This window comes from Periplaneta americana, chromosome 8, assembly GCF_040183065.1.
Source record: "Periplaneta americana isolate PAMFEO1 chromosome 8, P.americana_PAMFEO1_priV1, whole genome shotgun sequence".
Lineage (NCBI taxonomy): Eukaryota > Metazoa > Arthropoda > Insecta > Blattodea > Blattidae > Periplaneta > Periplaneta americana.
Window position 1 is genome coordinate 143,203,854 of NC_091124.1, and position 23,410 is coordinate 143,227,263.

The 23,410-nt window shown below is 35.7% G+C and overlaps 1 protein-coding gene across 8 annotated transcripts in view; it reads left to right on the forward strand.

Annotated features, from left to right (window-relative positions):
* Nucleotides 1–23,410, forward strand: part of LOC138705125 (uncharacterized) — a 208,425-nt gene that overhangs the window by 12,178 nt on the left and 172,837 nt on the right. For 6 of the 8 annotated variants that reach the window (XR_011333631.1, XR_011333630.1, XR_011333632.1 and 3 more), the window contains exons 3-5: nucleotides 640–735; nucleotides 5,732–5,854; nucleotides 22,015–22,255. Coding sequence is in view for 1 of the 8 variants with exons in the window: in XM_069833777.1 (XP_069689878.1) it covers nucleotides 22,230–22,255 (26 nt within the window). In the remaining 7 variants the exon portion in view is untranslated. Of the gene's footprint in view, nucleotides 1–639; nucleotides 736–5,731; nucleotides 5,855–12,480; nucleotides 12,677–22,014; nucleotides 22,256–23,410 lie in introns of all 8 variants that reach the window. The other 2 variants (XR_011333635.1, XR_011333634.1) reach the window with 2 other exon arrangements.

Genomic DNA, 23,410 nt, shown 5'->3' on the forward strand with positions numbered 1-23,410 from the left:
ACAAGTGAACAGTGACTAAAACCAGTGAGACAGAAACAAGTGAACAATATCAAAACACTGCAGAATGTGAACCAAGTGAACAATTTCAAGCATGTAAACACCTCTTATGGGGAGTAGCTCACAGCGTGAGACAAATAGAGCTCTCCCTCTATAGGAGGAGGCCTTTGCCCTTAACAGGACATTTTTAGATTAATCATTTCATTTCATTTCAGTGTTCTGTATTGCATTGTGTTACTTACAAACCGCCTTCAAATACGCCACTGGCGACGACATAGCCAGCGGTGAGTCAAAGTATATCTCACCCCTACTTATGAGTTTCGCATCCCTGTACTAGACCCTTCAGATTCATCCACTTCATCTGATGAAGAACACATAATTTTAGAAATTTATCGAATAACTGTTTTCAAACATTCTTTTTCTGGCACAGATGGACCTATAAAATTGGCTCACCTCCTTCTTGTTATTTACTTACTGTTATCTTATTTATTTCCTCATAGATATAGTGCTACAGTGCTGGACGATCAATAATATCTATTAAAATATTGTAGACCTAGAAGTGAAATACTTTTTGTGGAGTGGCCAATGAGTATTATAATTACTCTTATTAAATTTGTAATATCAAATTCTGTATATTTTCAGAAACCTAATCTTGAACATCATACTTCACGTACCGGGACTTCTCATGAAATACCAGATAATAGTGACCGGATATTGACTTCTGATGAATGTAGTCAGGTATGACCAACATTTTACAATATGACTCAATGAAAGTTCTTAAAATATTGGCTAATGTTGTATTAAGTTGTGAAATAAGAATATTAAAATTACCAACGTAATTCCAAATATGAAATAAAAATGTCATGAAAATGATGTTCTTTGCCATTATACAGCAAGGTATGTTAAATATTTGTCCATTGTAAAATTCTTGCAAATCCAGTTTTCTTCCATTGCAGTATTTTTTCTCTTTGCTGTAATCCTTCCCCGAGATGAATGATAAGAAAGATGATGGTTTGTTTTTAGCTTCCCCAAAAATATATATATAGACTGTTAAAATTTCTCTCATTTCAATTCCTCAGGATTTGTAAGAGGCTTCTCAAGACACATGCACGCACGCGCACACGCACACACGCGCGCACGCACGCACACACACACACACGTGTTCTGCCCAAAGGCAGGCCTTTCACTGCAAACCCAGCATTCTCAAATCTTTCCTATTCTCTGCATTCCACTTAGTCTCTGCACATGATCCTTATGCAGTGACACCTCATATATTATTAAACTGACCTTTGAAATGACCTTAAAATTCAAAATATATCATTCAAAATATATCAATCAAAGTAAATTCATGATTAATATTTGAGGAGAAAAATTTGCTCTGGTGCCGGGGATCGAACCCGGGTCCTTGGTTCTACGTACCAAGCACTCTGACCACTGAGCTACGCCAAATTCAATCCACAGCACCGGATCGAATTCTCCTCCTTCAATGTTTCCCTTTGTGGCCTGACTGCAAGTTAGGCATATACGTTGACTAATATGTTCAGTGTCAACTGCCATTATACTAGGAGCGTACTCAGCTGAGTGACTTATTTGGCCGAGATTCAGCAGTTAAGTGCACAGTAATCTGTGCAGACATATGCACTGCTAGCTATGAGAATATTATAGATTTATTAATTTGTCATACAGAATATTCTCTGTAATATTGACAATTAATATTTGAGGAGAAAAATTCGCTTCGGCACCGGGGATCAAACCCGGGTCCTTGGTTTTACATACAAAGTGCTCTGACCACTGAGGTACACCGAATTCAATCCACAGCACCGGATCGAATTCTCCTCCTTCAATGTTTCCCTTTATGACCTGACTCCAAGTTAGGCATATACTTTGACGTATATGTCCAATGTCAACTGCCATTATACTAGGAGCACACTTAGCTGAGTGACTCATATCGTCGTTGTTTCTGCAATAACTCCTATGTGCAAAATACACAAATTTTCAGTAGGAGGAAAAAACACATTTATTCATCTTCATACGTATTGTGAATTCTTACATTTTCGAAAGGAAGAAATATAATTACATATAGGAGATTTTATTATTTGTTGTATCACTATTTAAGTTAATTTAATAGAAAAATAAATCTGAAAATCGATAAATATGTCACATAGGAGTTATTGCAGAAACAACGACGACATGTAGCTACACACAGGGTTGCCAGGTGATGAGTGATATTATGGTAACATGATACCGGTACTGAAGTTATCCTTTTCTACCAAAGATTATAATAAATTCTTACACTACGAAATATGCAGTTTGTATCAGAACTTTATTTTTCACTAAATAAACTCAACCTTAAACCAACAATTCTCTTTATGCCTCAAAACCTTTGATTAAACCAGTTTCATAATGTTGAAAAATTAGACAAGCTAAATGTACAAAATTGTGTTTGTTTTTGAGCAACATTAAACTGACACTGAGAATTTATTTTAACAATATGATAAAATTAAAATTCAGTCATTCAACATTATTCATCTCATATCTATATATAATCAGCTCATGATCTTTGTTATTCTATCAGAATAAATCACAATCTTAACTAATCATTACAGCACGCAGACTTACGATGTGGATTCGTTTCAGCCTAGCAAAATCTTTAAGTGCCACGGCCGATCTTCACAGGAAAAGGAAAACCTCTTTTAGAATTTCAATAATTTCACCAAAATCCCACAATATGCACAAAAGAAAAACTCGGTGGGCTATAATTCAATTAGTTTTAGAGAAAAACCCAAGTACAGTGGCCAGTTTACCTTCACATCATGGGTTGAGATATAGGCCTATGGTTCCCAAACATGGACACCAAGCCTTTCCGGTCTGAGCTGATGGCTCCAGCTCTAGTCAGCTACTGTACAGACTGACTCAGTCTGCACCATCGAACTGGCGGCCAAAGGGCCATCGACGCATGCGCGTAGAAACGAGAAAACATATCAGAATTTACCACATCGAAAATCTTTCTCTGAACGCACATGCTCTAAAATTATAAATAAACAGCAATCACACATGTCATTACATCCTGCCGGATTACAAAGACAAATCATTCATACACATACCGTTACAATATCAATATTTACAAAGCAGGGGATGCTTGGATTGTTTTTTTTTTAACGATAGGTCTCCAGTTCTTAACTAATCATGTACAACAGATGGCGAGGGATAAAGATTTTTGTTTGTCATGTAATTCAACGTTTTCGAAGTTACATGAAATTCTGTCCTAACCTTGTATGCATTAAAAGTAAATATGTCGGTTGCTACATTAACCATTTTTTTAGTAGGTTATTTTACGACACTTCATCAACATCTTAGGTTATTTAGCGTCTGAATGAGATGAAGATGATAATGCCGGTGAAATGAGTGCGGGGTCCAGCAACGAAAGTTACCCAGCATTTGCTCATATTGGGTTGATGGAAAACCCCGGAAAGAACCTCAACCAGGTAACTTGCCCCGACTGGGAATCGAACCTGGGCCACCTGGTTTCGTGGCCAGATGCGCTGACCGTTACTCCACAGATGTGGACTTAACCATTGTACAGTATCGTTTACTCTCCGTTGCTTACACTCCCACTCCCCTTTGCGCTGCATATGTCTCGACATTGTGAATTTTCTCTCTTCATTCAATTGCACTTTGGAATTTTTTTCAATTTCACTTGTCGACTATTGATTGCTTCTCAGTTGGGATTATAGCCTGGTTCGTTACGAATCATTTACACAATTGTGAGCGTTCTATCACTTTGCATTCTCGAGTTACACTGCCAAGGCTACTATGGGACCTGCCAATTCGTGCCTAAACTTCCCCTCTACCGCAGTGAAGATAGATGATGTGACTCACTCAACTCAATGATACGTTGGATACATTTACCCTACTGTCGGTCTCCATTTACTTTATTGGAATGTGTCGCGTAGTTTAGGAATTATATGCATGACAAAACTGGCCTGAAAATGTATCAACCGAATTTCTGGGATATTACTTAGTGTTGGACAGAACTTATACACGCTAAAAAAAATAAGAATGGCTTTAGTATAAATTTTCTGGCTTAAACACATTGGAGATTTGAAAGTAGGCTCTATTAATATCCTTCCAGCCTGTTACTGACCAGAAGAAACTAATACACAGGGAATAGGGATTGCCAATTTCAGCTCTAGAACAAATATTCAACTCAATATCATTAAATGATACAGTGAGTCTACTAGAGCTTAATATTCATAGAGTGAACAGTAAGTAATATCCATAATTTCAGGGAGTTGTTTGAGATATTTCAAACAAAACAGTTTAATACAATTTTGCTCGTTTTTGCTTCCTTTTGGAGATAAAATTTTTTTTATATGAAACATTTCATAGCATGTTTTGGGAAAGCCACTGATTTAATCCCAATATACTCAGTCAATTTAAGAGAGCAATGAATAAAATTATGATAATGAATGATTGAAAGAATTTTAGTTTTGTTCTTCAAATGTGCACAAATTTAATCCGGATAAATGTAAGATTGTTGTTGTTTTCTAATGCCAGGCATATGACAATAAAGTCATTTGACCTCTTGCACTCCAATATTTTTCAAAGATATTATCATGGTCAGCCACTGAAGCACAGATTTTGAGGTGTTCCGAATCCATTTCTTGGTTTCAGTTGCACAATGGGCAGTTAGGGGACTGATATATTCCAATTCTATGCAGGTGTTTGGCCACATAATCATGGCCTGTTGCCAATCTAAATGCAGCTACAGACGATTTTCGTGGTAAATCGGGAATTAATTGTGGATTATGATGCAGAGAGTTCCATTTTTTCCCCTTGAGATTGTGTTATCAAATTTTGTTTGTTGAAGTCTAAGTATGTAGATTTAATAAATCTTTTCACAGAGTAATACGTAGATTTAGTAGCAGGCTTGTTCTCTGGAGATCAAGGATCCATCGGTGTATAAATGAAGCCAGTTTTGTGGAGGGTACCTAATATTAATTGTCTCTAAAGACAATTGTTTCATTATTTCAGTGTTTACTTCTGATTTCAGTATTTCTTCTGTTAAATTTAGATTATATTCTATATGTAATAGAGTTAAAGGGTTTGGTTTAATTTGTAAGTTTTCTTTTAAATTCGGGATATTGATTTTCTGTTTTAATTCTTGAACCATGGATATGAAACTTTTTTGAGTTTTCAGTCTACAGAGAGGACTGTATGAATGCCAATTGTTTCCTGGGAATCTGATAAGTTTTTCATATTGAATCAGTGCTTTTTCTTCTATTGTCATTTTGATGCTGTTAATATTAGTGAGGAATCTCATAGAATCTATGGAGTTGTTTTGATTTGAGCTTGGTTTTAAACATATTCTACTTTGTTTATGACAGGTGAAGTAATTAAAATTTCTCCGCAGTATGTCAGCACTGACTGTATAAACATTTTGAATGTAGTTTATAAAGTATTCCTGGAGCATCCCCAATTCTTTCCTGCTAGATTGTAAAATTCTTTTGCTGAACGAGAACGAGAAATTAATGATATTACTTATGGTTCAATCTGTATAAGGAGAAATACAGAAAATTGATTTAAAAAGCAATGGAATATATGAGGCACTGCGTATAGCAGGGGTGAACTCAACAAAGAATCACGATTTCAAGTTTGCTCCTAATACAACGTATCCACAATGCCTCATACTCTTTCCAGCATAATTATTACTATTTTCTTTTCTTCTTCATAGCTGCCGAGTGGTGCATTGCAGTTATCTGATTCAAAGGAGGATCTCCTATAAGATATTCTGCACAACAGTCTTGCTAAGGAAAACAAGGAGATTCTAAGACTGAGAAAAGTACTGGTATTGAAAGTAAGTAATACTTTAGTATATATAAGTTACATAAATCAAAATGTATGTTGCTGACAGACCTTTTATAAATGTTATAACACTGGCTCTTCATCTGACAAACATTTATTGAAATCAATTTTTAAACACATACTTCTTTACTTTGTAGACAAGATATATTCATATCAGCTTTGGGACTGTAAGCTTTCCATTAAGAACTTTATTTTATTTCACTTCCACAAGGAAATACGTATGTGTTATTATTATCTGCTTTATACCCACCTTCCTTTTAGTACATAATAATGAATTGGCACACATATCAGTAGAGCCCGGATTTTATGTAATATGGAAATGAGAAATATGTACTGTACATAAAGTGGCAAAATATGTAGATAAATATGTAATAAATAGGGCAAGGTAATTAATGATTTTGCAGCTTTTTCTTATGAAGGTTTAAACATTGCTAGCATATATGGAAATGTATGACATTAAAAACCGGGTTAAATAAAAGCAATTCGTTAGGGCATTTTTTGCATTTTCTTAATTTTTTTACGGATGTCATTTTTTAGCAATTTTTAGGTCATTTTGAGCATTTTTTACACTTTTTAGGAAGGCTGTGACATTATTTGTATTTGATTTGAGATTTTTATTATAATTCAGTATTTTCCTTGTCAATACAATTTCTTGGAATTAAGTAGATGTTTGCTAGCTTCTACCCCTATTTTTCAAGGTATGTGCATAATGAACTTGCCCACTTCTAGGAATTTTATTCAAATTCCTAGAGCGTATGCTAGCTTGTACCCCTATTTTTCAAGGCATAATGAACTTGCCCACTTCTAGGAATTTACCCACACTCCCACAGAGATTCCTTTCTCCAGGTAAACTGGCATTGTTATGCTGTTAATTGAGGTGGTCAGTTGTTTCTAGTCGTCTGTGTGAACAGGTCAAGAGCAAAATGCCTAAAGTAAAGGAAACTGCTAGTGTTAAATTAAAGGCATTTGTTTCAAAATATGGAGAAAATATTTTTTCAATGGACGGTCGTATTTTATTCTGCAAGATCTGTGATGTGAGAGTGGCTGCTGAAAAAAAGTTTATGATAGAACAACACATGTCACGGGAGAAACATAAACGTGGCCTGCAGAGACTTGAAAATAAATCCAGTGTAAACTTACAGCAAATGCTTCTGGGGGATACGTGTTCAACGTTTTCGCCATTTTGTGAGAAACTATGCGAAGCTTTTCTATCGGCTGATATTCCACTTCACAAACTGAATCATCCTAAGCTCCGAACTTTCTTAGAAGAGGAGACCGGAAAATTAATTCCAGATCCTAGAACATTGAGAAGAACATACATAGCTCGGTGCTATGACAAAACTTTGAAAAAAATAAGAGAAATGATTGGAGAAAGAAATGTATTCGTATCCATTGACGAGACAACAGACTCTATGGGCTGTTATGTAGCTAATGTTATTGTTGGAGTTTTAGAAGCACGCAGCCCTGGAGAACAATTTCTACTACATTGTGAGCATCTGGACAAAGTCAACTGCTCGACGATCAGCTTAGTATTTGACCATGCATTGAGAATACTTTGGCCTGATGGGATTCGAAATTCCAATGTATTGCTTTTTATAACAGATGCAGCACCGTACATGATGAAAGCAGCTGCTTCTTTAAGTGCACTGTACCCAAAAATGGTACATGTGACGTGTTTAGCGCATGCATTACACCGGGTTGCAGAAGAAGTACGTGCAAATTTTCCTGAAGTGGATAAATTAATTGGATGCGTGAAGAAAGTATTCTTGAAAGTCCCCTCTCGAATTTCAGCATTCAAAACAGAAGCTCCAGAAATCCAATTGCCATTTTCACCTGTTTTGACTAGATGGGGAACATGGCTCCAAGCTTGCAGTTATTATTGCAAGAATTTCGATGTTGTGAAGAAAGTGGTTGATTCTTTTGATAATGGTGAGTCAGTGTCAATAAAAAAGGCGCAAGAACTGTTAGCTGATAAAGAAATTGCTGGTAAACTTTCTTACATAAATACTAATTTTGGATTCCTTCCTGATGTCATAACTGCACTGGCAAAATCCCAAGTGACATTAGTGGAACAGCTACAAATAGTGGATAAAGTGGTGAATGATTTGAGCCGTGCATGTGGTAAAGTGGGTGATGCAGTGTCAATGAAAATGAAAAACTGTCTAAGCAAGAACAGGGGGTACACAACATTGTGTTCAATTGGCAGAGCTTTGTCTGGTGACAATTTTTCTCTTCCTGACTGTGAATTAAATCCAGGAGATATTGCTTGCTTTTAGTTTGCTCCAATTGTTTCCGTTGAAGTAGAGAGAAGCTTTTCCGTTTATAAGTCGGTACTAGCAGACAATAGACAATCATTTTTGTTTGAAAATCTCCGCCAAGTTTTGATTGTTAACTGCAATTCAAAATTGTTGTAAAAGTGCACTTGAAATGAATTTTCTGCAATACAAGGTACTGTAACATGGATTTTTTAAAATTTTATGTAGTTCAGTAATCAAGTGAGTACTTAACGTAATTAAAAGTATTTTCATTGGCAATGCTTTACTTTTTATTGGTCATTTTTTTGTTTTTTTTTTAGGTCATTTTTTGTATTTTTTAGGTCATAAATGCATTTTTTATTTTGCATTTTTTACCAATTTATAGGTCATTAAATGCCTTGCCCTAGTAATAAATAAAAAATATGTAACTTAAAAATTAAACTTTATTGGATGTATTTTTGCACACTAATGAAAAATTACAGGTGCACATGTGATTCAACCTCAATTAATTATTGTTTGGTGGCGCAATTAATAATTGAATATTTTTTTCCATATTTTTTGCTGTCATTGATCGTCTCGTCAGTGGCAACCCATAAGTAGAAATCATCAAGTTCAGCTCTAATCGTTTCCATTGTGTCAATGTAGCAGGAGTTCAAATAATTTTTATGGAGTGTTGATTCATGCGAAATATTGAAGTTGCGGTATTTGCGTAGGAAAGCTTGAAACTTTGGAACTCCAAGTTTATACCATGGTATGTTTGCAGCAACCATTGCCACGCACAAATTTTTATTAAATTCACTGGTACAAGACGAAGAATGTTGCACCACCACTTGTGTAACAAGAACTTGTTTCTTTTCAACGGAGCACGTTTTTTATTTCTCACATGAAGTTCAATTTTTAAATGCTGTTCTAACTGTGACTTCATGGAGCAACCAATGTGTTCGCCACACACTTTGCATAGCACGATTTTACCGTCGTAGTAAAGGAATCGTCAATTGAAATCCAGCAGTAGACTAGCTATTTGTATCACCTGATGTCAAAATAAGCTTCATAAGAAAACAGAAAAAAAAAACTATTGTTTTCTTTTAGAGCAATTGATTCGAGATGTTTGTGGGAAATGGTTATACCCATAGGGTAACTTTCACTTTTTCCTTCACCGCGTTAGCAGTACAATGACCCACCCTTCGCAGTGGTATTTGTTCCTACTTTACCGTTACTTCTTAAGGGATATACACACTATTAGCATTGCAAACAAATGTCCATTTTTTCACAGAATACGTTACTATTTTCAATTATTAAATTATATTTACGCACTGGAGACGAAGAAATAAGCTTTATAAACAATTTTAAAACATATAACTTAAGAATTAAGTAGAGGGAAAATTGGTGAAAAAAATGTGTATTCTTTCAAAATATGTGAAATATGCCAAAATATTTATTATACACCAAAATGTGTAAAAATATGTAACTTTAAAACATTGGAATAATGATCTCTTTGATATGATTCGCCAACATTTTAGCTTTCCTTATAGCTACATACAGTGATGGACAGAAATATTCGTATGAACCCTTTATCTTCATTAAATTAAACATTCTGACGAATTAACGTTATAATTGTACTAATTTTTCTTTTTATCATAACATAATTCCTTATTGTTTCTATCTATACAGAGAAATCGGTGTCAAACTGAACATAAAGCAACTAGCAATCGTTTGAACCATAATATGCTAGGACAGGATTATTCGAATATTGCAATCGTGGAGACAAAAATGCTGTATACACTCGCTAGTGCTTCAACCATCGTTTTGATGCAGTTGATAGACAAACGAGTCACAGTATTCTCCTGACATGCAAAGCTGTAACACGTGCTAGTGTAATGGGACGTAAAAGTAAAGAGACAACTATTCAAGAAAGAAGAATTACTGTATTATAAATTTACACAAACAACAGAAGACGTATGCCGAAATTGCAAATGCTGTCAACAGAAGCTGTTCTACAGTGTGTAGTATTATAAAAAATGTTAGAGAACGGAAGACATTAATAAATAGAGAGCGCACAGGTCGTCCACGAAAGCTAACCAACAGGGAAGAAAGGGAGATTATTAAGACAGTGAAGAAAAATCCAAAGGTGAGTGCATCAGAAATAGCAGCTAATTTACAGGACGATTTTGGTACAGATGTTCATCCTAAAATGGTAACCAGAGCTCTTCACCGGGCCGGGTACAATGCCAGGGTGCCATGGAGGAAACCCTGTATAAGTAAGGTAAATAAATAGAAGAGACTACTGTTCGCAAATGAATTTGTCGACAAAGCTGCAGGGTTCTGGAACAAAGTTATATTTTCAGATGAAAGTAAATTTAATATATTTCATTCTGATGGGCGACTTTTGGTCTGGAGAAAACCGAACACAGAATTAGACTAGAAGAATATTATATCAACAGTTAAGCATGGAGGTGGAGATGTCATGGTGTGGGGGTGCATGTCTGCCACTGGTGTAGGAGAACTGGTATTTACTGACAATTTACCCTTGGACAAGTTCAAGTACATGCAGATATTCCAGGACAATCTTAAGAAGAGTGCAGATAAACTTGGTCTTTTAGGGGATTATTATTTTCAACAAGATAATGACCCAAAACATACCGCAGAAATTTTTCGTTTGTGGATTGTCTACAATACACCTCACACTTTGCACACTCCACCCCAATCCCCTGACTTGAATCCAATCGAACATTTGTGGTCTGAACTGCAGAAACGAGTCCGGAAACATCGAATATCCAACAGGAATGATCTCAGACAGAAACTTCTAGAGGAATGGCATCAAATAGGGCGGAATGTCACTGAAAAATTAGTTTCTTCCATGCCTGTACGATTGAAAGAAGTCATTCGCAGGAGATGGTGGGCAACTAAGTACTAATGTTTGTTTTGTTTATATTTTGTGTCTATTTTTGAATACTTTTGTCCAAGCTTCTTGTAGCCAAATCATACAATGTTTTTCTATATACATTTATAACATATGACAATACAATTATTTATTTTCTGTATACATTTATAACATATGACAATACAATTATTTATTTTCAGAAGCATTCTCATTTCTCTTCATTACATTCCCACCTACAAGTAATTTAAAAGCTAATTATTACTTTCCCGAATACTTTTGTCCATCACTGTATATAGGAACAAAATATGTAATTACATAAAATCCGGGCTCTACATATCAGTGATGAAGCTAAGGTATAAATACTGGGTAGCCTAAGCTGAAAAAATTTGCTTACTTTATATATTTTTATATAGCAGAAGATTCTCGGCTTTTCTATCATTTCTTTTTGTGACAGACCCCTCAAGAAGGTGAGGTCCACTCATTTTCACCCCAGAAGAGAATACAGATACTCGTATATCGTTGTTCCTGCAATAACTCCTATGTGCAAAATATAAAAGTTTTCAGTAGGAAGAAAAAACACATTTATTCAGCCTATGGCAGCCGTACATAGAAGACTGTGAATTCTTACATTTTCGAAAGAAAGAAATATAATTGCAAATAGGAGATTTTATTATTTGCTGTATCACTATTTAAGTTATTTAATAGAGCAAAAACCTAAAAATGATAAGATATGTCACATAGGAGTTATTGCAGGAACAACGACGATATGTCTCATAACACTCTGTTAGCGAAGCATATTTCTTATATCATGAAAATTGAAAATTTATACTTTGTTTTCCTCCATGTGCTTTTTTAATATGTAAATTCGGTGTCGATCTTCTGTCTTTGTAAGCACATTTTGTTTCATACATCCAACTTGAATAGGGCCTACAGTTTCTCTTTTAATTCTACAAATAATGACTTCAATGTGCCATTTTACACAAAATTAATATGCACAACACATATTCACTTTTGATCAAACTAATACTCAAAACGCAGCTCATTCAGAGAAAACCAATATGGTTGGTTGGTTGGTTTGTAGCCAAAGTTCTGGTATCATGGCAATGAAGCCATTAGCTCTCTTGCAGTCTAGTATTTTTCCGTGATGTTGAGGTGAACAGGCAAGGCTTCTCAATTTTCCAGGTGGTACTTATCCATGATTACGTCCTTTCCACATAACACACAATTGGGTAAGAGGGAGATGCTGATTCTATGTAAATGAGCTGCCAAAGAATCATGCCCGGTCAGAAGGTAGAAGGCTGTCACTGCTGAATTTCTTGGTTCTTCAGGGATGATGTTTATATTTTGGAGGAGGGGTTCCCATGATTTATCTTTAGCTGATTCCTTTATTCTGTTCAGAAATTTTTGTTTGTATTGAATTTTTTTATTTAATGTGACAGAAATAAATGATTTTTGAGTAACATGTTTTGTGTTACGGTGCAGCCTTTCGCAGCCAGTTGCCCACCAATTCATTCCCTGTAATGCGCAGTGCGCTGGAACCTATTGCACAACTATTTTCTTGCCAGTTTTTGGAGCTGCTTGATCAGGGTGCAGCACTGAGAAGTTGTGTGGAGTCCTTCCTGACTTCTTTATAGAGAAAAATTTATAAGTTCCTCCAGCTCCTGCAGCATCAAAATCGGTTAGTAAAGATCAGTCGCTGTAAATGTGTAGCCAGGTTTCACAACGATATTTGCTATTAATTATTTTGCTACGTTTGGATTTGTATCGTTTTTAACAATTGTTTATTGTTAGTAAAATAACATGTGCAAAAATACACTCTTAATTCTTACCTGAAGGAGTAAAAAACTCGTGCTCAGGGAGTTATCTAAACACATACTTAACACAAACAAAGATAATTATTTGACACAAAGTGGGTCAAGAAAAAAACAATTATAGGAATAAAATACAATTTCAATTTTAACAATTTAAATCATACAAATACATACACATATTAAATTAACATACTAGGGTTGGATAAAAAGTAATGGCAACAGTTCGATATTTCCGACATGGCTTTATTCACAGGGGTACAACATTTACGTACCTTCTATATAGTCGCCCCCCTTATTTATTACCTTTTGCCAAATGTTTGGAAGGCGTCGTACACCATCAGCGTGTCCATCTTTGTTGATGTTCTGTATTGACCACCCTAAAGTATGGATAAGTTCATCTCTGATATTGTATCGGGTCCCTCGCAGTGGTTCTTTCACTTTGGTGAAAAGATCGTAATTGCATGGATCATATCGGGTGAGTACGGTGGATGTTCCAGTAGTCCGCGCTTTCCGTCTGCCTTGGAGGTACAGCGTGGTGCAGTATTACCCCATCAATGTCATACGCCACAATGAACATCTTCACAGCACTTTGTGTAGGGCGCACTTTCTTTGGACAAGGAGAACCAGGATGCTTCCATTCATTTGATTGACATTTCAAGTTTGGTTCATACGAGCGAGTCCAGGTTTCGTCCATAGCGACGATTCGTCCAAGAAAGTCGTCACCTTCCCTTTGGTACCGGTGCAACAAGGCCTTCGCGGAACGCTTTAACCCATCGTGCAACTGTGCGATATGGCAACGCTGCATCGCCACATGCTTCACGCAGTCCCTGAAAACATTCTTGTGCACTATGACCTCGTGCCATTTCAATTTTGATCCTGGAATGTTGCTCTAGTATTGTAAGGATGGTCGTAGGGTGCTCGCACTATCCCTATGAAAGTGAACGTTCTACACACTGCAGTAAATTGATGGAGTATTGTCGCCGCTGGCTGCACTAACTCATCTAACAGTCCTTGTTCATGTCCACACAGCTGGCAGCTCTCGAATGCACCATCGTCACGTGACAGCAGTGCTGCCATTACTTTTTATCCAACCTATGTATATTCTTTAAAAATTAAATTCCTAACGCTACTTTTGAAATTTTTATACTAAAATTTTCCAAATTTGGGTATTTTTCAATTATTTTATTGTATAACCTTGGACCATAGTAGGTATCATAGCTAAGAGCTGGGCTTGTTAAACACTTCGTTTCCTCTAGTCGTATAAAATCGGATCTTTTAGTTACATATTTATGATGATACAATTTGAATTTATTACGATTTTTATCTATGAAGTTTAATAAGGCAATATAGTAAATCTGTTTAATTTTCAAAACATTAAAATCAGTGAACAAAAGCTCGGATGAGTAATCAATTGGTTTATTTTAATTATTCTTTTCTGAATAAGTATTAGTGGAGTGAAATTAGAATTACAAGCATTTCCCCATCCTAAAATTCCACATTGGAGAATGGATTGAAATAAAGCTAAGTAAATGAGACGAAAAAAATATTGACTGGTAAATATGACTGAAGTATAACAAAGATATAAAGTTTTACGTAATCTATTGCATGAATATGTAATACGTTTATTCCATCGTAAATGTTGGTCAATTGTAATGCCTAAATACCTAACTTCTGAGGATTCGGTTAATATAGGACATTCACAATTTTAAGAAGAACAATAAGAATGACGAATTTTGAGCCTACAAGAAGATTGAGGAGATTTAAGACCATTGGACCTTAGTGAAAACGGAACAACAGTTGTTTTGGATATGTTTAAGGGAAGAGCATTTGGTTTGGTTTGGTTCCAATAAGTTGTTTCCAGTTTGAATAGCTATGTATTCCAAGGGATTTTGTCGGATTTGTGACATTTCAATGTTAGTTTGGGGAATGAGATGCGTTTGTAATCTTTTAACTTTCTGCATAAATCCTTCTTGTGTGTTTAATTTAGTAACTTAGGGAAGATTTTGTATTTTCTCCAATAGTCTGCATTAGACAGTCTAATTAATTTCTCATACCGGATTTCTGCTTGTTCTTGAAAGTCGTGTATCAGTGGCTTTTGTTGAGTAAGTTGTCTCATTGAATCTGTTGGTGTGGATTTCCCTGCACCTATAATTAAATGTACTGCTTGGTTTTGAAATTTTTCTATTTTATTTCATTGTTGTGGGGTGCATGTGATGAGTATTTCACTACAATATTTGAGGACAGGTTTCATGTACATATAAGTGGAATTTAATGTACCGGTACATCTCTGGCTTCCCCATTTGCAGCCAGCTAATCTTTTTAACAGATTTAATCTCTTTTTGGCTTTTTCTATTACAGTATTAATATCATCTTTTCAAGATAATTTGTTACCAGTATCAAATATGACTCCTAGATATTGTGAATTGATTGCTCTTTGTAAGAGAAGTCCATTAAGCTTGATGTTTATGTTAACTGGTTTAGTGACATTTGTGAATATTTGATATTTAGTTTTGTCTGCATTTACTTGCATTAGGTTAGTAGAGCACCAATATTCCAATTTAGTGATAGCTGTGTTAATTTGGGTTTCCAATGACTTGAGCTTATTCTTTGGTTTTGAAATCCAGATGACGAGGTCATCAGCAAAAAATGCAAACTTTACTTTTTTGCCAAATATTTAGGAAGATCGTTGATAAATATATTAAATAATGTTGTACTCAACACTGCTCCTTGAAGTACACCCATAGCTGTGTGTTTGTATTTTGAAAACTATGACTGATATTTAACTGTGTTGAATCGCTGTGTGATAAAGTCTTGTAACTAACAGAGCATATTACCTCAGATTCCTATTTTGTGCAATTTGTCTACAAGCTTAGGCTACTCCTCCATATGCTGTCATAAGCAGATTTGAAATCAACGAAAACAACTGCAGTATGTTCTTTTTTGTTCATGGCTTCTTTAATACCCTGACTGAAATAAACAACTTGTTCGTTAGGTGAGTGCAGTGGTGATATTCGGCCGGCTCGCACCAGTATTGACGAACCGGTTGTTAAATTTTTCTAGGTAATATTTGCAATTACCATGGACATATACAGTATATGTTTAACATACATTACTGATTGTTAAACTTTTTGAATATCATCACTGGGTGAGTGGTATTGTATAAAGCAAGGGCGTGCAGTGTAATTTTTGTGTGGGTAAGCTCTGAAGTTTTCTTATTGACATTTCTTTTATACATATTAGTCATGACTTATGAAACTTACAGCTTTTCTAAATATATATATATATATATATATATATATACATACAGTGTGATTAACGAGGATTTACCATCCCTTACGGAGCTTATTTTTAGCTTCAGAAAACTAGCCAATTAAAGAAATGGCACTTCTGAATAGTTCATTCTTTATTTGTAATATTTTTTTCCCGTAAAACTAAAGAAAAAAGGTATTTTACTAACAACTTCAAATTGATGTAACTCTGAAAATATTGTGATTAGAACAAACGTTTATATGACTTTTTTCTCAGAATGTCTTCGCAAATAAGCTCCATAAGTGACTGTAAATCCTCGTGAATCACCCTGTATATATATAGACTGTTTTAGCTACAGTACTACAAAATGTTAATAAATAATATTATAGCATTCTTTCATTAGGCTTACTTACATGTAATATGGCGATGAACAGCAACGACAGTAGCTGTAGAAATGTATTACAGTACTTATAAGTAAAGTCCATTCTTCTTTCTTGTTTTGTGAACTTTTTGATTACATCTTCATAAAATGTGGCAGATTGTATCACTTATGAAGAAGTCCCTTTTCAATGGATAGAAGTGCTAACCCGTTAAGACGTTCTTGGCTTTGTGTTGATCGCTGGTATGATTTTATTCTTCTAAGTGCAGAGAATGTTCACTCTACGGAAGCTGTGATGCTAGGGATAGTGACAATAAGTAATCCAAGTTTATAGACTTCTGGTAATGCTGTGTCAAGTTGTTTTTTCTTGAGTGTATTAACACCTGGTACGGATGTTGTCCAGAAAATTCATCATAAGAGTAGAGCACAATGAGTTCATTTTTCAGACTGATAAAATCAAACGTGTCCGACTGATTTTCTTTCAAAATGTTAAATATAATAGCAGGAAAGTTCACCCTAAATTCTTCGTACTTCTGAGGTTGTAACAAAGCCACAAAGTTTAAGTTATTCATAGAACTAAATCTTTCGTCAATTTGAAAAACTATTGTATCGATTATCTCAATGTAAAGGGCCTTTCTTGCAACTTCAGGGTCTTGTTCTGTGCGACGACATTTACTTGGAGTTCCATCATCTTCATGGTGGTAAACTACAGTTTCTATCCTTATAGAATCCCAAAATTTTCTGAGATTTTGGATATGTCTTTTTTGTTTCTGTAATTTTTTCACAGCAATGCTGAATATCTAAAGATTTGAACTGTAGTATATTGAAAAGTATGTCAGTGTAGCTGAATATCTTACTGAAAATAACTAATAACAGTGATGTCTCAAAACTGGTCAGAAATGTAAGGAAGCCTTGTGCAGTAACAACTGTTACACTGTCCCAGGTAGAACTGTCTTCTAATATGTCTTGAAAAAATCCAATGAATTCATCCCTATGTTCCTTTACAGTCTGAATAAGACGCGGTGTGAAATTCCATCTAGTTGGAGCATGTCTAGGCATTTTCTTTGAGGTATATTCCTTAAGCCGTTGTTCTTTTGGATGATTTACTGAAGAAAGAACCCAAACCAGTTAAAGTCTGTAAACATATTCTGCTCTCTTTCAAACACGTAAGTGATTGGGGCAAGATTAAATTTAATTTATGACAAACAGTGCACAAATATTGCCTTAGAATATTTTTCAAGAAATTTAGTTCTCAGACCATTTGTGTGACCAGCCATGACAGCAGCTCCATCGAACGTTTGAGCAACGAGCTTGTTGCTTATGTCATACTCAGTGGCTATACTTTGGACATGTTCGAATAAACCACTAGCAGATCTATCATTGCTTACATCAGTAAAACATATGAATCTTTCATTAATCTCACCATTCTCTGAATCAACATACCTAAGAGTGGTTGAAAGCTGGGATGCATTCATAATGTCTGAAATTTCGTCTAGCATGATTGCAACAAATGACGTTTTTGAAAGTTCTTGTTTTATGTTATCCATAACAACATCACTTACAGCGAGAATCAAATCATTCTGTATTCGATTTGAAGTTCCGCGGAACGTGGCAGAAGTTTCCAGATGATGGCTGAGGGTTAAGTCATATTTTGCAAGGTAATTGAGCGCACCTAAATATACTCCTTTGTTAACTGCCTCTTCTGACTCACAATGACCACGAAATGGCAATTCATGTATGGCTAGAAAATAGATTGTATCAATTAACCTCTTCAATATTTCCCTGTTCTTTCGCATCATTTCATTGTGTTGCTCGACAGTGACACGAAGTTGTGAATCTGACTGTACATCTATTCGAGATGATCCAAATGACTTAAATTGTAAAACACTAAAAATATGTGCCTGTGACTTTTCATGTTTATTAATGGCATTGTGCAGATTTTTCAGATTATCATAACCATTATTTTTAGACCAAACTGTTTCTTCTTTAGAAAACATAAGACAGGGCCAGTGAAAGAGTTTATTTAATTTCGCACTTCCTGCAATCCACTGAGTTGGGACACTTGAAAATATCGAGTATATTCTTTTCCTTTGTCTTTATGAGCTGCAAAAAGCGTTGGCATTTCAGGACATGATCAATCACTTAGTATTATGTTTAATTTTTCTTCTAAAGAATGTAATCGAAATGTGTGTTTCAATAATTGTTCAATAGGACATAATGAATCACCCATTCTTAATCAATACCGTATTTAGCTTATACACAGAAAACTACGACATAAATTGTCACTCACAAAGAAACAAAATCTTCAAATAACTGAAAGATCCTGAACACTATCTCAATTGACAAACAAATCTCATGTTTCACACACACTGCCAAATTCTACACTGGTATTCTTCTGCAGGAAGTCAAGTCTGGACAAGCGATAATCCCAGCGCTTATTCTTGCTGTGTACTGGCGTATAGGCAATACAGTGGTATACGAGGAAATTTTCCATCCTTGTCTACTGTCTGCGCATGCACCAGCACTGTAAAATGAGGCTTCAGGCAAGCTGTGAACGAAGAGCTGCCTTACTGCAGAAATGTAGTTAATCCAGAACACTTATATATAAAGTGCAGAATACACTTTATTAAAAAATGTTCATCTGTAAGCTGAATGAGATAAAATTGATACATTAATTTGAAGTGTGTCTACTAGGGTATGCGGCGCTTACCCCACTTGCCCTAAATGCACGCCCCTGGTATAAACCCAGATTGCTGTTTTGAAAACAAGTTGTTGGATTCAAGGAACCAATTGTGACGTGCAGCAATCATTCTTTCCATATTTTCCATATCTGGCTTGTAAGAGAAATAGGTGTGTAGTTATTAATATTAGATGAAGTTTTACCTTTCTTCAAAATGGGTATAATACTGGTAATGATTTTCTTTTTCAGTTAGCAGATGCTGGTACTGTAAAACTTGTCTCCAAGGTTCTTGATAAATTCTGAATGAATTAAATCTGGACCAGAGACTTCATTGCATTTAAGAGTCCCAATAGCTGCATCTAGTTCATGGATTGTGAAACTAACAACAAACACTTCTCTTGTGTTTCATGTAAACACACCTCTTTTGCTCATCTTGATATTTTTTCATGTTTTTTTCTAACTTTTTGTGAGTTGTTGTGATTCTATATATTATTGTATATGTACTTAAAAAGGCGTTTGCAATAACCTGGGGGTCTGTTAGTTGTGTATTTTTGTAAATTATAAGTGAATTACTTGGTGGATTACTCTTTGTGATATTAGATATAAATTCGGGTAAGCTTTTATACCATCTTTTCTATACCGGTAGTCCATTTTAGAGATAAAATTGTTAAAACATTGCCTACAAGGGCGCACTCACGGGGGGGGGGTCCATCGGGCCCGGACCCCCCCCCCCAAAGTTGTAACATTACTACTGAATTTTTAAGCGTTGATAGCATATAATTCCGTTTACTCTAATTTCACCGAAATGATTCACGTCCATGTACAGTACGTAACACTTCTGATTTTTCCTGCTAGCCAAGTCCATCTAATGGCATCCTACTATAATCGTTGGTAGCTAGAGCTCTCTGCTGCTGAAAACGTAGCCGAGTGCCATCAGCCAACAAAGAATGCACAATTCTGTACTCGCTGTGTTCCAACCATCACGTTGTCATCACTGCTTAGCAGATTGAGTTCAATGTTGCCAAAGTATCTATCATTGATTATAATAAGTATTGGCGGTATTTGACTGGTCTGTGTTTGATTTTCCAAGTATTTGTGTCTTGAAGAATTATTAATGTGAAGTTGTGAAAACTGTTATGTGATATATTAACTTAATAGTAGTATTAGCACAAGTGCTCACAATGCAAAAACATAAAATTACCAATTTTTTCAGCTCGGTTCCATCAAAGGTGGCTAAGTGCAATATTGAGACTGTACCTAACCTACAACCAACGAGTTAGAAAGAGAAAGATATAGAGTGGTCATTGCCCCGCCATGTTTGAAGAAAATTGAACGACCGTTGGTAATGAACTTATGCGCCCAAAACAAAGTGGGCGTTGTGATAACTGACATTAGAATCGTCAGCTGTCTTAATTTCGTTTGCATAAATCAGTTAAACTGAAGTGGAAAAACCTAGTATTTCGTCAAATACGTGATAGGAACTTAATCTAAACTTATGTACGCTAAATTTAAAACACTTGAGCTATTCCTAGAAGGAATGCTTAAAAGAATAACCTAAGCAAATTTGTCATGTAGTATGACAAGAAGTCCTAGCAAATATACTGAAGAAAATGTTAATATTCCTAGGTTCTTTTAAATGCGACCTGCAGCATTGCCTATAAAATGAACGAGTATGATTCGGATGATTTTATTAAGTTGTTTTCCCAGTCTCTACACGTTGCAAAACTATTTACTATACCATAAGATATAGAATGAAAGTAGGCCCTATCTGTAGTAAACAACCTTTACCTCCAAGCTTATAACGTGGGTGAAACATGACAAAACACACTTTCAGTTTTTTTGTTACAGTAAAGTATAATTATTATCGAAATGTGAACGTGAGGCCAACAGCCGGCTGGTCTGTCTGAGCCTTTCAAGGGCTGTGGCACCACAGATAATTATTAGTGTATAATTGAGCACCCACGTACAATAATGGGGTAAGTAGTTACGAAATATATTCATACTTACCCCATTATTGCACGTGGGTGCTCAATTATGTTCTTTCATGTCCTTCCAGTCAAAATACTAACAACAATACGACCTACCCCAGAGTTTTGCGTTATTTTGGATGCGAGTGTCGAAATACAATTTTAATATTTGATTGCTATTACTAGGTTTGAAACGGAATTGCAGCGGTTTTATCCGTATTTAGTTTAACTTTATTACTAGTGAATCATTTATTTGATTAATCGTTTGTCTTCGAAATAGGCCTAACTTCTTATAAGCTACAGCTCATCGTCTTCTTGTATAAGCAGTAAGGACAGAAGGAGCAGAAATAAAGGATGCCGGTGTCGAAATACAGTTTTAATATTGTATTGCTATTTGTTTTTCACTGGGTCTGAAACGGAATTGTATTGGTTTTATCCGTATTTAGTTTAAGTACATTACCAGTGAACCATTTATTTTGTTTATGCCGGGCGTTGTTACACATTTAAGCATGAAAAAAAAATGCTGCTAATTAACAAAACTATGGACTTAACTTCATAAATTTACATGAAATATGATATATCAGTTGTGTTTTTCCTTTTGACATTGCAGTTATATGCAGCACACACAACAGGCATGTTTTTTCTTCGTTTTTTTTGTACTTCTTACCTCCGTTATACAACATTGTAAGCAGACGAATTTTTACAAAGGTGGGCGCTTAGCTCAGATCTGCTGTGTTTCGCGGTGGCACCGCAAAGAGCGCTGTACAGGACAACATGGCCACTCTATAGTCTTCTCTTTCTAACTCGTTGCCTACAACATGATGCCAATATAGGTATTCTTGAACCGTCTGCATCGTCATCATCAACCCCAACATCGGTATTACTGAATGTGGACTCTAGTGGTAAAGATATAAGTTCTTTTGTTAACAGAGTACTTTCATCAAGGGAGAAATTTGAGACACTAAATTCCATTTGGGTGCCGAATGAGAATTTCAAGTTCCCAGTAAAACCAGTTGGAAAGAAAAAAAAAAAACCTCAGTTTCCAAAAGAGATGGCTCCAACGATGGAAGTGGTTAGCTTATTCAGACAAACAAAACGGTGCATTTTGTAAATACTGTGTTTTGTTTGCACCTCAAGAGGTTGGAATGCACGAAGCTACACCAACAGGAAGGTTAGTGAATCAGCCATTTGACAATTGGAAACATGCATGTGAAACATTTAACAGGCATGAAAAGTTACAGTATCACCTGAATTCTGTGGATACTTACACTAAATTAAAATCTATCGAACAAGGTAACGAATTGCCAGTTTCTTTGCAGATTGATAAAGTATGAAGAGAGCAAGGGAATGTAAATGTTCAAAGGATACTCCCGATAATTAAAACCGTTATATTTTGTGGCCGCCAAGGCATACCATTACGTGGGCATAAGGACTTCGGTCCCTTTGATTTGGAAACTCCACCAAATCATAATGAGGGAAATTTTAGAGCTTTGTTAAGGGAGCGTGTTGATGCAGGAGATGATAACTTAAAGAGCCATCTATTAGTCTGTGGAAAAAATGCAAGTTACATAAGCTGGAAGACACAAAATGAAATTATATCAGCCTGTAACTATATTATTCGTAGCCAAATAGTAGTGAGAGTGACTGAGGCAAGATGTTTTGCTATCTTAGCTGATGAAAGTGTAGATGTCAGTGGGACTGAACAGTTTTCTCTGTCAGTACGTTTCCTTGAAAATGATAGCATCAGAGAAGAATTCCTACAGTTTATTCCAGTTTCTGAGACAACTGGAATAAATTTGGCTAGAACAATTCTTGAGAGCCTCACTCGATTTAATGTTGATTTGAAATATATGAGAGGGCAAGGATATGATGGTGCAAGTGCAATGAGTGGACAGTTTCAAGGTGCCCAGGCCTTTATTCTTAAAGAATGCCCTGCCGCTTTATATGTCCATTGTGCTTCTCACAGTTTGAACCTCGCCATATCAGATGCATGTTGTGTTCCAGAAATCAGGAATTGCATTGGCATTGTAGGTAAAGTGTGTGAATTTTTCAACACTCCCAAAAGGCAAGATGTATTAATAAATAGTATAAAAGAGCTTTGTCCTGAAAATAAAAGAAGCAAACTCGTCCAAATGTGTGCTACTAGATGGATAGAAAGACATGACTCTGTGATGGTATTAATGGAACTGATGGATGCTGTCCTCCCTGCATTGAAAACCATTTCTTTGTGGACTGACAAGGATGTATCTTCCAAAGCCGATATGCTGAATTCTTCAGTGACCAAGCCTGCATTCCTAATTTCCCTTCACGTAATCAACAAGCTCTT